The sequence below is a fragment of the Hydra viridissima genome, unplaced genomic scaffold, assembly GCF_058129835.1.
Source record: "Hydra viridissima isolate aposymbiotic clone 2 unplaced genomic scaffold, HvirCarnegie_v1 scaffold_8, whole genome shotgun sequence".
NCBI lineage: Eukaryota > Metazoa > Cnidaria > Hydrozoa > Anthoathecata > Hydridae > Hydra > Hydra viridissima.
This window is the reverse complement of record NW_028324307.1, coordinates 16,432,932-16,449,297: the sequence shown is the minus strand read 5'-3', so window position 1 is coordinate 16,449,297 and position 16,366 is coordinate 16,432,932. Positions and strand designations below refer to the sequence as shown.

General features: G+C 31.3%; 2 protein-coding genes and 1 pseudogene across 4 annotated transcripts; 2 read left to right on the top strand and 1 right to left on the bottom strand.

Annotated features, from left to right (window-relative positions):
- Positions 1 to 372: 372 nt before the first annotated feature.
- Positions 373 to 15,402, top strand: LOC145194946 (metabotropic glutamate receptor 3-like). 2 transcript variants are annotated; one of them, XM_090095995.1, is made up of 4 exons: positions 373 to 487; positions 11,585 to 11,670; positions 11,924 to 12,045; positions 12,188 to 15,402. In XM_090095995.1, the coding sequence occupies exons 2-4, from the start codon at positions 11,586 to 11,588 to the stop codon at positions 14,555 to 14,557; spliced, it is 2,577 nt and encodes an 858-aa protein (XP_089952121.1). In that variant the 5' UTR covers positions 373 to 487; position 11,585; the 3' UTR covers positions 14,558 to 15,402. The 2 variants fall into 2 exon arrangements, with proteins under 2 accessions (XP_089952121.1, XP_079928821.2); XM_080072695.2 differs by lacking the exon at positions 373 to 487 and adding an exon at positions 11,276 to 11,450.
- Positions 396 to 3,738, top strand: LOC149885351 (small ribosomal subunit protein eS6 pseudogene; annotated as a pseudogene). The gene is made up of 2 exons (XR_016454991.1): positions 396 to 487; positions 1,674 to 3,738. The product of XR_016454991.1 is annotated as a small ribosomal subunit protein eS6 pseudogene (transcript).
- Positions 6,067 to 7,118, bottom strand: LOC145195233 (uncharacterized). Its single transcript, XM_080073039.2, has 3 exons — positions 6,958 to 7,118; positions 6,710 to 6,826; positions 6,067 to 6,205 (listed from the first exon to the last, which is right to left on the bottom strand). Exons 1-3 carry the CDS (start codon positions 7,048 to 7,050, stop codon positions 6,089 to 6,091), a joined length of 327 nt encoding a protein of 108 aa, XP_079929165.2. The 5' UTR covers positions 7,051 to 7,118; the 3' UTR covers positions 6,067 to 6,088.
- Positions 15,403 to 16,366: the final 964 nt, after the last annotated feature.

Genomic DNA, 16,366 nt, shown 5'->3' with positions numbered 1-16,366 from the left:
AGAAAAATCTTAACGATTTGTTTTTTAAAAATTACATTTCACGGGTACTACATTTTGCTAATACTTAAGAAATTACGTGAATTTTATAAAACTTATAACTCGAAGTTAAGTAGATTAAAGATAGTTTTGAACTGATTAGTGGTTGTTCTGTAACCGCTATTAATGATGCCGATCGTATCGTTTATAGGATATCGTTTTAAAACTCAACGTTGAAAAATAACACTGAATATATTTCGGCAGAGATGCTGCAGTAATTAGTGATTGTTGTGAGGTTCTCTATAATAAATAGAAAAATCTGTCAGCGAGCCAACTCAGTTTTAAATTACTTATACCACAATGAGTTAAATTATTAATCTGTATTTTTGTTTATATCAAAAACGTGAGGTGGAGAAAAAGTATTACCATATGCACAAATGCATACTAATGAGATGATTTATTCAAACTGCAAGAAAGATTATTGCGGTGGTAACTGAAGAGAAAAAGAAAGGTTTGTTCAATATCTTCTTTATTAATTAAAATGGTTTAGAGAATGTAATTAAAAATGAAAATTTTCCCAAGTAAAAGAAATTAATTAACAGATAGTGGTTCATATTCAGATAAGTAGAAAAAAAAAATAACAAGATATACCAGAAACACCATAGCTCTTGATCATAAATCTTGATCATAGGTCTTGATCTTTTTCTATTCTCAAACTTGGTATACCTATTTTACTGAGTTCGCTTTTTTTTTTTTTTTTTTCAAGAATTTAAAATCTTAGTTCTAAAGAAAATTACCCTTTAAAATCTCTAAAAAAAATCACCGTATTTTTCTAAAAGCTTTTGTATTTTTTTAGTAGCTATTGTATTTTTCTAAAAGCTATAAATTGCTGAACTTATAATTCTAGAAACGCACTTTTAAGAAATGTTTTTACATGAAAAAAAATTCAGACATAAGGAGTACAGTAGAGGATAAAAATTCAAGCCGCCATTATGACTAATTCAAAAGATACGTTTCTCCTGGACCGTGAAGGATTTTGAAGGGTCTTTTGCGTTTTAGAGAAAATTTAACTTGATGCCATAAGTTTTCAATCAGACTGAGATTAGGTGATTGAGCATTTTCATTACTTATTTGACTCTTTTCAAACCAACCAATTTAGACGTGTATTTCGGGTCATTGTCTTGTTGAAATATTCATAGAAGTGGCATTATCATTAGCATGAAGAGCTATCTTTTCCTCAAGAAAATCATAATAAAAATATTGATCCATTATTCCATTATTCAATGGATAGGTCCAACTCGACAAAAATTAGAAAAGGAACCCCGAACCATTTCACTTTTCCACCACCTTGCTTGACTGCTCTTCTTGTGTATTAAGAATCCAAATATTTACCTTTAGGTCTACGCCTAAAGTGTAAAGGGGTTTTCTGGTTACAATTCTTACTGCGGTAAATGCTTTAGGAAATCCAGTTCCTTCATTTATGGTGTTTCCTAGAGTTCATTTCAAACACTCAATGATACACGGTGCTCCATCTGAAACAGTCGGGACAGTTAATTGTGTCAGACTGGATGACTGCTTTCATAACTTCAAATTGCCATCAAAAATATTTAAATTGCACTTTTATTCATCTCTTGACTCTTTTCCAATCTTTAATAGTCCAGTGTTTATTAACATTTGTCTATTAAAATTTTTTCTAGCTTTTTTTGGCTCGTAGAAGAAATTCTTGGCTCTTTTGCTGCTATGAAGCTCAGAAGTCCAAAAAGTTGTAACCGTCTGTGAAGTCAGTTTTCGGACACTGAAAGTTTTAGTTTTTGGATGATATTATTATCAGTAGTGCTGTTAAAAAGGGATCTTCTTGACATGATAAATAATTTTTTGCGTGATCTTCCGCTCTTTGTGCTCCATTTCGAAACGACTGCCTTCATTAAATCGCTTGGTTATTTGACATACAATTTCTTTGTTAATGGATTAATTAGTGGCAATTTCTTTTTTATAATCTTTGACGACGCATTGATGACGCGTTCTCAAAAAGCTAAATTCTACTTGTTTCCGTAATAAAAGACCTTTGGACCTCAAAAAGAATTAGTTGTTAGACAACAAATCCTTAATATAAGAAAGTTCTCTTACTAAAACAGCGCAAAACCGTGGTTTAGAATAATTTCTGTATTAAATCATTGAAGTTGAAATAATAATACTTTTAATTTGGTTCCTTATACAGTATGCGCCATTAAAATCCGCACTAACTTTTATACTGTATGCGCCAATAAAATCCGGCTAAATAATTTGTTTCATGCCATTTTACTATGAAGTTCAAATATTACTCAATATGTGAATCATTGGCCTTGATCTCAGCCTCAATTTTGGGCCTAAAACTCTTACATGTCTTCAAAACATAATCCTTGGGTATGGTATTCCGCTGCTCGATGAGCTTCAATACGGTTTGGGGGAGATGCACAGGCCTTTGGCTTATGCCCAAATACTTAAGCCCAAAGGGTTTAAATCTGGGAGCTTGGTAGTTACAAAACTTTCTCTTGAAAATCCGGCATTTTTTTTCTGAGCCATTTTTGGGTCTTTTTGGTCGTATAAGGTGGAGCACAATTTTATCATCAGGGTCGAAGTTAGAGGTGATCCATGGCCGGACATGGTCTTCCAAGAATTTAAATTACACATTTGCATTATTTTGTCTCCTGAATCAATAAGAATGAGTGAGATCTTCACCAATTGGAGGCCACAACCGGATTGCGCTGAATTTTCCCTGTGACTGTTCTAATAACCTTGAAGTTCTCACTGCCTTTGTCATTTACTTCGTGGTTTTCTCTCTATGCAACCAAATTTTTAAATCAGCTTAAAATAACAAACACAATTCGCTTTTCGAACTTAATAATGGCATTTTAAAGTAGTAACTTATCTACAGTAAAACTAATGCGCTGAAAATGAAGTTGAACGTGTCATACCCTGCAAATGGAACTCAAAAATTCATTGAAACTTGAAGATGAAATCAAGCTTCGATACCTTAATGATAAATGAATGGCACAGGAGTGCAGTGCAGAGTGCCTAGGTGAAGAATGGAAGAATTAAGTTGTTCGTATTTCTGGAGGTAATGACAAGCAATAAAACAAGGTGTGATGACCAATGGTCGAGTCAGATTGCTATTAAGTAAAGATCACTCTTGTTACTGCTCACATAGAACTGGTGAATGCAAAAGAAAATCTGTTCGAGGTTGCTGTAATTTAAGTGTACTTAACTTGGTCATTGTAAAGAAAGGTGATAATGAAATTCCTGCACTAACTGACCGTGTTATTCCCAGAAGATTAGGACCAAAACGAGTTGGAAAAATTAGAAAATTGTTTAACTTGACCAAACAGGATGACAATACATTGTCAGAAGACCCTAAGAGCCTAAAGAAGGCAAACCTGCTCCAAAGAATCCAAAATTTAAAACCCCAAAACTCTAGCGCTTAGAGATACCACAGCGTCTTCAAAGAAAAAGACATGTGATGGCTTTGAAACGTGCTCATGCAAGAAGCTGCCACATATGCTACACTTCTGACTAAACATCACAAAGAGGAAAAAGAAAAAAGACACATGGAGCACATGAAAAGAAGGTGGTTATCCAGTTTAAGGGAAACAAATCCCAGTAATTGTGTAGTAACTGTGAATATACATCAAAATATTTCTTTGCTTTCAATTTACTATTGGATTTTTAATTGTATTTTGAATAAGTGCTAGACTTTGTTTGTTTGTTTTCATTTCTTTGCTTTTTTTCATTTTTTTGCTTTTCATATTTGTTTTTATTTCTTTGCAGATTTAGCCGCCCTGAGTCTTACCATAATGTCCTTAGGCGTATCACCCATGGGATGAAGGTCAATGATAATCTTATTTTTGGTATTCATTGTAAAAAAATAAAATTTTTCATTTTATAACTTGTTTACGTACGAGTCAAAGATTCGAAAATCATAATTTAAAAAAATGGTTCCTACAAAAATAATTTCAAAAAGTGCGTTAAAGTTCGTGCAGATTTTAAGGGTGCATGCTATAACTTGGACTGTGTAATGCCACCACCTGAGCTACATCTTCTTCTTGGAATAACCAATCAATTAGTTTTCGAGTTAAACAAGACCTGGTTGAGATAATCAAAACTGCGAGAAGAGCAGCGGTAAAAACATCAGCTTCGTTGGATTGAAGAGTGGAGAGCATCGGTGTAATCAAGGCAAGTGAGCTTCACGACAACTTGCCTCATCCATTAAAAAATTGTTTGCGAGAACGTCACGACTCTTAAAAATGGTACGAGTTTCATGTTGTGAAAACATTTATTAAATTTCATCCAATTCTCCGTCATCTAACCGTTTTTTTCTTTCTCAGTCATCTAACCGTTTTCTGTAAGTTCACATAAAGAGATCTTGGTTTTTATTTAGAGCGAGTCATGATTTTTTATAGACATGAAAAAGTTTGCAATACCCTCAAATTTTACTAGCGACTGCTGTAAGGAACCTTTAAGTATACATTTCATAGTAGGCAGTCATATTATGCAAGTAAACTAGAATACAGAAAGAAAATAAAATACAGAACACAGAAAGAAAATAAAACACAGAACACAGAAAGAAAATGAAAAGTTTGAAAGGTTGTAATTACTGTTTGTATATCGTGGAATTATATCGTGGAATTATATCGTGGAATTATTATTTAGTTAACTACAAGTTTCAACTTCATTTTCTCTCTTTTTCGGCCGAAACTTTTAAAATTGTTGACCACAACGTTACATTTTTTTTCCCGATCAAGAGAGTTGACTTTTTCATACCCTAATCTACCTTTAACTTGAGAGTTATTGGTTTGGATTGTGCAACATTTGTTTTAATGAATACCACAAAAATATTAGTAGCGCAAGTAAATTTTGGAATGGCCAGGGAAACCAAAACTTGGTTTTTAATCATAAATTTGAGAAAAGAAATCTTTAAATGAAGTTGAAAAAAGTTTGTAAAAAATTTTTTGTACAAAAGAAATAGAAACTTCAAAAACTACAACTATTGAGTCAAATTGTGTTGTTTCATGGTATGTTATAGTAAGTTAGTGCAACACTTTACGATTGTAATTGCCAGAAATAATTAAATTCACCACCTCAATTGCAGGATTAAAATCGCATTGAATGTAGGACAAACTTGAACTGAGCAGTATTCATTAGAGCAGATATTTTTAAAAATGACCCACTCTATGCCAAAACGCTTAAGTAGAAGGTAATTAAAGCGAAAGGACCTTTTTTCAATTGGGAATTATCTGTCCTTGAAGAGACTCAGTCATGTCTCCACCTGTACGGCTATACGGTAAAGAAATTATCCTTTGATTATTAGCGAGGTTACACAGCAATGTGTTTTTCTTTGGTTTTCTTCGTAACCAAAATAAAAACATATCACTAGTCAGAATTGAAGGTGTGAATTCTTAGAAAGATACTGAACTTTATCAAAGAAAACGTGTTGCTTATGTATACAGAATATGTATACAAAAAAATCAGTTGCCAAAGGTCTGAAGAAATCTTGCTGAATACGAGTTTACATAGTATATACAAGTTCATAAAATAAGTTTGTAACGCATGAACTAGAGTGTAATTTTATAATTAAGTTATAGTGTATAATTTTTTTTTTGTGAAGTTTAATTTTTATATTTCAATAAAGTGCTGAATTAATAAAATGCTAATAATTTAAGAGGAAAATATTTTCTTATAAAACTTATTATAATACATTTACGTTATTTTAAGTGTTTTTATTTCTTAAAATACTAAAGCTTAAAATCAGATTTGCTGTATGAAGAGCTGAATCTGCATTTAAAAAAGTACGGACGTTTGTAAGATTTGTAAACGTCCACACTTTTTTCAAATCTTAATCTTATTACTCTAAGAGTTGTTTTTAACTTTGACAATAAATGATTTTTTAGCTCATTTTAGGGACCTAAAATGAGCTAAAAAATCATTTATTGTCAAAGTTAAAAACAACTTTGCACTAAAAATTAAAAATAGACTGATGACAAAACTGATGAAAAAAAACTGTTCGGTTCTAAAAATTTAAATAAAGGTTAATTGAAAGTTCAGAAAATTAAGAAATGCAATTTTTTTTTTTTTTTTTCTAAATGCTCACTTTTGTACATTTATAAACTTTGTAAAGTCCCAGGATGGATTGTGTGCTTGAGCAGTGGGTTCCAGATTCACAAGGACAGCGACTATGATAACGCTTTATCACATTCTAAAATTTAAAAAAAAGCGTTAATCGCAATTATGGTTGAAAAATTACAAAACTTTAAAACGTGTGCATTTTTGAACTTTTTCTTTACGTAAAGTTTTTAAATGGAAAAATGCCATGCGTCTCATTCCACCTTTGGGAGACCGGTAGATATTCCACATATTAACAGCACAAATAGCATAAACATAGAAGCTAAGTAAAAAACCTGACATCCACAGCGAGTTAAAGCAAATAAATCAAAAATCGTAATTTTTTTAAAATTATTATTCCAATGTATCTAACGTATTCTAATACACATTTATGTTAATGGACGTGAAATTACCATTTTCGACTTATGCATTTTAAAATGCGGACCTTTAAAATGTAAAAAAAGTGTAAATGTAAAAAATGTATGTATAAAAGAATTAAATGCTTTTGATAATCGTAGTGGTAAATTTATGAATTTATGAATATATTTTTAGAATCAGAATCAGTTCTGTTTCATTATTAGAAGGCTCAACTCCTTACCTCAACAAAAGTTTGACAAATAGAACCTTCAGAAATGAATGATCTGCATCTTTTGCCAGCCAACACAAAATGCGAGCAACATTCATTTTGATCACAATCTGAATCCGTGTTGCACTTCTAAATTCGAAAACAAAATAATCATAATGATTTGAAGTTTAATGTATTATTATTAATTCTATTACTTTTATAGGGACAAAAATGATGAAAAAAGGAATGGTAAAGAAAAAAAAAAATATATTGTTAATTACTTTTAGAATATGATCTATCGGACTGGGTTTTGCTTGAGCAAGTAAAACCACTGCACTCAGAAAAAAAAAAATCATAAAACTTCTAGTGAGCATTTTTCAACTTTTCTTTACGCAAAGTTTTATATTTTATGTGGAAATAGTTTTGCAGTCAAATCATTTTTTAATTTCTATTGAGTATAAAGGCCTGGGTAAATAGTGGTCAAATTTGTTTACCATTATTGATAGGCACTTTACAGCTGGAAGATGTCGGAATGCAACAAATTTGAAACAACTTAGTACTCAGTAGCATTTATTTCGTTATTGCTGCTGTCGTTGTTTTCGATTTTTGCTGTCGTTTTTTTTTTACTCGAAACTTTACGAATACTATTAGCTAACAAAAAACAAAAAAAAAGATGACGTTCTTTCAAAGTTTAAAAATAACATGAAAATGTTTTCACAGTTTCAGCACCAGTTTAATCAGTTGAAGCAACAAAACTGAACAAACACGTGGCATGGCGTTGCTGCACATGGAACATATTGAAGCTAAGCATCGACGTTATGTTTTTTTCTGTTTAAAAACGAATAATGACGAATAAGTTACGAACTTCCAACTGTCTCAAGTTTTTTAAGATAATTTTGAGTTTTTCTGTTTATTTAAATGAGCTTTTTATGCGTTTAAAAACAGCAAAGGATTTTGAGGCCACAAGTTTATTCAAACGTGAGTTTGTTATTTTTGAAAAATAAAGTTGAACGAATTTTATCGAATAGCAATTCTACGCATGCGTCTTGAAGGGTTGAAACAAAGTATATCAATAAATTAAATTAATTTTAAATTATTTATATATCAGTTTGTAATTTATTCGTCATCATTCTTTTTTAATGGATAAACAAAACCCCAATGCTTAATTGAAGCTGTATATAGAATAAAATTGAGAACAAATTTTGAATTTGGATAATTTATTTTGAATAATTTGAATAATTGATTTAAAAAATTCGAATGATTGATTAAATTAGTTACACGAGGATAAAATAGTGCAAAACATTTTTTATTTGAATATTCATTCATTCCGGATTTAATCGTGGTCTAAGATATTTATGGAAGGTACCTCCTCCTCCCCCGCCTTCTATCCCATACACACACATGGACTTGTGTGTCATATGATAGTAAAAAAAAGTCTTAACTCAAATTATTTCATTTATTTTTACTTTGAACGTGATTTTTTTAAAACTTAAAAATGAAACAAAGCAGTTAAATAGTAAACATTTATTAAAACAGTTGTTAAATTACATGACATTTTCATGCTTTTTTTTAATCGAAAAACTCTTTAGTAAATAAAAATCAATGATGAAAAAAAAATCAGATGCAATCAACATTAAGATTATGGTGATTAAGGATGGGCAGCTCAATCTTCCTTCTAACATGATCACGGACGGAGACGGAGCTCATTTTCGACAAGCTTTAGTTTTGAAAATGATTGCATGCAATTTTAGACCATAATTGAAAGAAAAATTTTCAATTCTTATTAAGATAATCATTCCCCAGGGGGCTTTAAACTAATTTTTTTGAAATTTAGAAATACATTTTCTGAAAAACATTGTGTTGGAATTTTTTTTAATATTACTTTAAAAATAAAAAAAAATTCAAGCACAATCTTGGAGGCCTCTAAAATTTGGAGCCCTTTACGCATTGGCGAGGTAGACTGCAGCCTACCTCACCAATGCGTAAAGACGACGCTGTAAAGACCAATAGTAAATATCAGCGTTGTCTTTACAATGCATAAAGACGACGCTGACATTTACTATTGGTCTTTTCTTTTCTTAGTTAATGATAATATGCAATCAAATCCTAATCAAAATCTTCTCTTAACATCATTCAATTTCTTGCCTAAAACGTCAAGCAATGTTGGAACCATTCCCAACACAATATTTCTCAACAGTGTTTTAAACCCACTTATTACTAGTCCCGTGCAGATTTTTAATTCCAGTGTAAAACCACCACAAGTAAACAATTTTATTGCACTTGTTCGTTTTGTGTTTTGATTTCGACATTTTTTCTAACTTATTCGAACGTTAGCAAAAAAGCTGATCTTGCAAAAAGGTTTTTTATAACAGCAACGTAAAAATAATTCTACTTTTAACTGTTCTAGACAAAGACGTGCTATTTCCAAACGTCCAATTGCACCTTAAAACTTGAGTGAACAACAATTGTCTTTGATTGTTCGGATTCCACAAATTGTTCAAAAATTTATTTCAACGTTCTAATAGCTTACCATCTGATCAGTCTCTCTTAAAACAGGAGCTGATTCGTTTCATTAGTAAAGAAGACTTGAGACAATTACTTTTTTGTTCAGTCAATATAGTTTTGCAAATTCCAGGCGTTTATCATCACTTTCCAGGAGTTCTTGCTTTTAGAACCATGACTTCTTCCTGACAATATGCCCAATTATTGCAAATTATTCTAAACTAAATGTTGTCGAAGGTCCACAAACTTAAATTGTACTCAGGGATAAGCTTGGTTTTAATGATTTCTCGAATACATAATTTTTCATTTTACATAATCTTTTCTTGTTTTTTTTTTTTTTGTTTTTTGTTTTTTTTTTTGTTGCGTGATTCACTTCTCATTATTTGTAAAATTAATATCATTTTCCATTTAAAGAAAAAAAATGCAAAAGAATTTTTAATTCTTTTTTAAAACAAACAAAAAAGTCCTGGTTCGTGTGGCCAGTCCTTGTCCTGGTTCGTGTGGCCAGCAAAATTAAAAAATATGCATTGATGAATTTTAAAAACGATTGATTTTAATTATGGACGGTTTTTATTAACACTTGTGCAAAAATAGGATTTATCAGAGTTTAAAGCAAGCTGAGCCGAGCAGAAAAAGTATCCATTCGACAGAGGTTTTTATTTCACAAGCTGTACTCGATAAAAGTCAAGCTTTAAGAGTTTTTTGAGTTCAAGCAAAAAGCATAAGAACAAGATACGAATTTTGTTGCATTGAGGACTATTAAGAAATTTATTGAGTTGTTTGTGTAGAAGCTTTTATTAAGATTGTGATTTTTAAATCATAGTTTTTCAGCAAGAGGTTTATTGTGTTAAGTTAAAATTGAAAACTCTAATTTTTCAATAATAAAAAGATGCAGCTTTACAAAAGCTTTCTGATAGAAACCATGGGATATCACAGCTGAAATCCTGTATGAATCTACTGCACAAGTGTGAGAACACTCCAAAGAATTTAATGTTAAAGAGACGTTTTAAACTTTATTTACACATATGCCCACAATTTTGTTGATTAATTTACAAAAAAATTCAAAAGCCCTAAATTTATACATGAATATATATATATATATATATATATATATATATATATATATATATATATATATATATATATATATATATATATATATATATATATATATATATATATTGACACAAGTTTGCGAATCACACAGCAAGATTTTAATCAAAAGCATCTTTTTATCATGCTTCTTAATGTTCATTAATGTTATCTTTCTTCGTACACGCGTTATTATAAAACAAGTCAGACAATTTAACATCATTTCAAGATCTCTAAATATCATCTCAAAATCTCTTAATATCACCTTAAAATGGACTGTTTACTATTGTAAGGACAGATTATTGATGCAGCTATGACTACAGAAATTTTGAAAACAGTATTTCATAATCTTTGACACGAGTAAATTTATACCAATTAAAAGCGGCACCTCATAGTGAAATGTTAATCAATAATTGAAGTAAGCATGACTATTTTTATTTAAATATTTTCCAGCTACGATTTATAAAAAAAAGTGATTCATTCCTCGTTTTTATGTTGCTTGCGTTTGTAACACGCGCCATAAAATATTCATAAGACTTAATAGCAATTGCATTATTCTGTTTCAAACTGTATTTGCGCACTGTTTAAGCTCTTCCGACAGAAAATGAGTTTGAGCCTTGCCATAATTCCAAAAATGTTTCAACTCCTGTAAATCTTACCTGTAAATTTCTTATAGTGTAAAAGTTTCTCGGAATTTCTATTTTTTTATTGGTTTAAAAATCTCTCGGAATTTATTTCTTTCAAAAACTATATTTTAACAGCATGTTAACAGTGTATTATTTTTTCTTTTTTTTTTCTCTTTTTTTTTTTTTCTTTTTTTTTTTATCGATATTGACATTTTACAATATTGAAATGGAAAATACTGAAATTTTTTTTAGTACTAATAAGTTTGTCTCAAACGATCAATTTTAAAATAGATTTTCTGGTGAAATAGCGTTTTAAAAGACTTTTGAATAATTAAATCTTTTAAAAAACTGTTACATAAACGTAACGGTTTTTTTGACAAGATTTCGATTCATTACAAATTTAATTATCTTCCGTCATTAATTTTTTATTCTCCATCAAATTAAACTTGCTTTTGCAAAAAATTTGAGGATTGCAGACGGAACGTGAGTATATGTATGTAGTGAGTGTAAAGAAGAAATTTTATACACTGAAGGACGATGGGAAATTTTAGAAGGTGAAGATGAATACTGTTTTTGTAATAAATAAAATGTAAATCTTAAAATTCTGAGAATATGATTAGTGAAATTAAAAGCAGAGTGAGTTCAGTTGATTTTTGGAGTTAAGAATTTAAAAAATTCTTGTTTTTAGAATGAAAATTAGCTCAATTGAATTCAATAGACTTGCAGCGTTTCTGTTGTTGTTCCACACGACACTTGGGGACCAAATTGCGCACGGTAAGACCTTTTTTTCCTTTTTGGTTTAAGAAAGTAGGATGATTTTGTATAACGTTTTATACTAGAAAAATGATATTGATATGCGATTTATAATGATCATAATATAACTTGTAATAATTAGTAATCCAAATTGGGTTCACTCTTCTGGGTTACTATCCAGAAGTATGGTACCCAATTGGATACCGATAGATTACTCTTTGCATTACACGTTCGTTCCGTAATTTACTTTTACACGATAGATTTTCATCTTTAGGAACAGGTTCATTCATGCTTGATGGGATTTTCTCAGTTAGTGATCAATTAAATGGAGTTACGAAAATAAACTATCATTCTGGTTTTTTAATGGCAGAAGCGATGAGATTCGCTGTAGAAAAGGTAAATTAAATAAAAAAAGGTCAATTAAATAAAATAACTGACGAAGTTAAAAAGCCAGACAATTTTTATTTTTTAGATTTATATGCACGAAAACTTGCGTATATACTTTATATATTTTATATGCTATATATAAATATTTTAGATAAACAATGACAGCGAATATTTGTACGGTTACAAGCTTGGTATCAATCAAATCTTTGACGTCTCATCGACAAATACTTTGCGGGAAGGGATTCTTAAAACGTTTTTGGAACGAATCCCTTTCATAATTGGTCCTTATTCTTCTCAAAGCACATATATTGCAGGAATATTAACCTCTACATTTGATCAACCCACTTTTAGTTACGGTGCAAGATTTTCAGAATTTTCTTCTGTAGTTGGGAGAGAGAAAATTTTGCGCACTGTTCCATCGAATTCTTTTCAAATTCAAGCTGTTCTTGATTTGGTTAAGGAACTGGAATGGAATTATGTCTCTGTTGTGAGTTCGTACGGCTTTGATGGAGAAGCTGATGCCGAAAAATTTATAACAAAGCTATCAGAAATAGGTGTATGTCTGGCCCAGCGAGTGGACATTCCGAAAAATCCGTCGCAGGATTTATTTGATAGTGCTATAGAGAAGTTGGATATGCTTGATACAAATAAAGATAAATCAAGACCAAATGGTTTAGTTTTATTCACGACCAACATTGATACTTTTAACATCTTTTCAGCGATAAAAAGAAATAACAAAATAAAACGTTTCCTTATTATTTGTTTGTCGGGGTGCACTAGCTATAAAGAAAATACGGAAGGCCTTGAAGAGGCTGTTGAGGGAACACTCAGTCTAGATATTGCTCAATCTGAAATCCCAGATTTTAAAGAATTCATTTATAATCAAAAACCAAACAGCAAGTCTGAATCGTACTTCAATAGAACATGGGAAAATCTTTTTAATTGTTCTTTGGGGAGTTCTAATTTACCCGCTTGTTCGGGTAAAGAAGCTTTAGGTGAAAACGTTTATCGATCATATATACCTGTTCAAATAGTAATGGATGCAATTTTTGCAATTGCAGATGCACTGAGGTTATTTATAAGTATTTTTTGTGATCGCTCACAAATGTGGATGTTGCTTGAGAAATACTGTGTTATTAATGCTGCTGAACGCATGGACTTTGCCAGCAAAGTTTTTGAGATACTTCAACTCATGTCATATAAAGATGGAACTTTAGAAGACATAATGGTAACTTACAACCGAACTATACGTTCTGCAATATACAATATTTATCAGTTTAAAGCTAGTAAAGATGGACTCTATGGGAATATTTTGGTTGGGAAATGGGAGATTAAAAGACCATTTCTGAATGAGTCCGCAGAGGAAACTCTTTTAAACCAAAAACAGGAACTTTGGTTTGAAGAAAATAATGAAGCAAACAATTCTAGGCTTTTACCTCCTGCAAAATGCAGCGATGAATGTTTACCAGGGTATGTAGCAATAAACCATAAGGATCTTCAGAAAGCTAAATGCTGCTGGAACTGTGTAAAATGCCCACCGAACACCATTTCAATTAATAACGAATGTCGAGCTTGCAAAAAAACGGAAATGTACGTTTCAAATGAATGCAAAAGTATTCCAGAGCAAAAAAGCATTATCTCAGACGCTGGAGGGGCGCTAATTTGCTTTGCAACTTTAATGGTGATTGGACAATTACTTGTAATTTTTGTTACAGTGATGTTCATTTGTCACAACAACACCCGTGTGGTACGTTGTTCAGGAAGAGATTTATGTTACATGATACTTATTGGATTAGCAATGTTGTTTACATCACCCTTAGTTTTTATGTCTCGACCCTCAACAACTGTTTGCATTATGCGGGGTGCTTTGCCCGGAATGTCATTCCTTATGTGCTATGCGCCACTTTTTCTCAGAGCAGCTCGCATTCATCGAATTTTTATACGAGCCAAAATGACGGTTTCAAGGCCAGCATTAATAAGTCCGCAATCTCAAGTTTTTGTAGTACTTGGTATAGTCGGAGTGCAAGCACTTCTTGCATCAGTGTGGTTTACTTCAAAGACACCGGGACCAGACTACGTAGTTGCTCCAAGTGGAAATCTTATTACAGTACAATGCACTGGTGATGAAAGCGCAGTTGCAATGTTTGTAAATTTAGCTTTAAGCGCATTTTTTGTTCTCTTATGCACCATACTGGCATTCAAAACACGCCTTTTTCCAAAGAACTACAATGAAGCCAAGTTCATAGGAGTTACACTTTATATAACATGTGTTATTTGGTCGGTCTTTCTTCCAGCTTATTATCTCACAGCTGGAAAAGGTATTTACATACGCGAATGCTTAATTTGTATTTTATGCATTGCGATTGGGTTCGTTACACTTTTTGGATTATTTGGTCAAAAAATGCGCCTCCTTATTTGGCCTGATTACGCAGCAAATTGTGAGAAAGAGATGGTCTCATTTAGCAAGATTTCTGGAAATCTTTTAGATAAAAATACTGACAAAAAGCAAATAAGTGCTTAGAATGTAGAAGTTTTTTTGCAAAACGTTTTGTACTTGGAGAGTTTTGTTTGAAAGTTGCGCAGTTATGTTTCAACGGAAACAAAATAAAATTTTGATTACTTTAAAACGAATGTAAAAAAAAGAAAAAAAAACGAGTTCTTAAAAAGGTGTTAACAGTAAACACTATTAAATAAGTACCGTCTGTTACTAATGCTAATACTTGAGCAATGACGTAATTTTTTTTTTTTAATGGATGAATATAACCCTTTTTTTCTCTTTCTTTCTCTCTCTCTCTCTCTCTCTCTCTCTCTCTCTCTCTCTCTCTCTCTCTCTCTCTCTCTCTCTCTCTCTCTCTCTCTCTCTCTCTCTCTCTCTCTCTCTTTCTCTTGATATGTTAACTTTTATTTAATAATTTAACAGTTTTAAACACGAAAACATTTTTTACATAAATAGGGAAAAACGTGAACAAAATTTGTTTTTACTGTCAGATTTCATTCAATTTTATTATATATATTTTTACTATTTTTACTATCTATATTTTACATAAACTCCATGGAATTGAGCAGCCAGTTTTTTAACAGCTTCTTTAATTTATTCATAAAAGCTGCAAAATATGAGCTCATTTTGTTTTTTGAATCTTGATGTCAGTAGAATCTTGATGTCATAAGACAGATTTTTTGTAATTGCATTGAAACCAAAAAAGATTGGAAACGAGATTCAGTTTTAAACTCAGAAAACTTCTTTGTGAACTCGATTTTTATTATATAAGCGTTGCTTTTTTAAACTTGATAACTTTTTTTTCAATGACATTTTGTATTATTTTAGCTTTAATTAATTGTGAGTTTTTTTGAACGTGACAAATTTTAGTAAATGACAAAACTTGTTTTTTCTCTTTAAATCTTTAAAACTTTGTAGTTCATCTCATCAATCTTCAATTGAACGGCTTGCACTTGGTGCAATGGCATCGATCTTCAATTCAATGGCTTGCACTTGGTGCAATGGCATCAATTTTCAATTAAATGGTATTATAATTGTACTTAGTTTCTATTTTCTGTAAAAAAAATACAGGCAGTGGAAACTTTTTTCAAAAAATTACAGGAAATTTCAAAAAAAATACAGGCAGTGGAAACTTTTTTCAAAAAATTACAGGAAGAGGAAGAATGATCCAAATATTTATGGGATTGCATTTAATTTTATGCAAAATTTGCCAATTCCAAATATCCATGTCCAAGGGATATTTTATCTAAGCCAACTATGGCTTTATGAGTTTTGCATATATGACCTTAAAATGGGTAAATCAGTATTTTATTGTGAAGGAGTTGCTTACAAAGGTCCCAATGAAATATGTACTTTTGTGCTGGATTATATTAAAACATATTGACAATGACCCCAAAGAACTGCACCTATTTTTAGATGGTTGTGCTGGCCAAAATCGGAATCAAATGATGGTCCGAGTTCTTTTACCACTGGTAGCTGAACTAAGTAGAAATATAAATGAGATACAATGTTCATACCCAAACGAGGTCACTCATTCCTGCCAAAGGATAGAATGTTTGGGGCAGCGAAAATACACATTCGAAAAAAAGACTCACACACTAACCGAGTATGAAAATCCTATAGCAGGGGCTAACAAGAACTTTGAAATAAGAAGACCTAAACGAAGATATTGTTGACATCAAAAAATAGTGACCGAACCATTATAAGAAACAGTATCATTTCCACCTAATATCTGTAGATCCTTATGGTAGTGGAATACCCAAGGACAATTGCCGAGGACAAGAAAGTAATTTTTGATATATCGAAAGTGTCACATATTATCTAAAACCACAC

Coding starts and splice junctions, on each gene's coding strand:
- LOC145195233 (XM_080073039.2), bottom strand. CDS start 7,050: ATGCTCACTAGAAGTTTTATGATTTTTTTTTTTCTGAGTGCAGTGGTT. Junction 6,827..6,957: donor CGATAGATCATATTCTAAAA/GTAATTAACAAT, acceptor TTTCGAATTTAG/AAGTGCAACACGGATTCAGA. Junction 6,206..6,709: donor TTTGTCAAACTTTTGTTGAG/GTAAGGAGTTGA, acceptor TTTAAATTTTAG/AATGTGATAAAGCGTTATCA.
- LOC145194946 (XM_080072695.2), top strand. Junction 11,671..11,923: donor TGGGGACCAAATTGCGCACG/GTAAGACCTTTT, acceptor TTTCATCTTTAG/GAACAGGTTCATTCATGCTT. Junction 12,046..12,187: donor TGAGATTCGCTGTAGAAAAG/GTAAATTAAATA, acceptor TAAATATTTTAG/ATAAACAATGACAGCGAATA.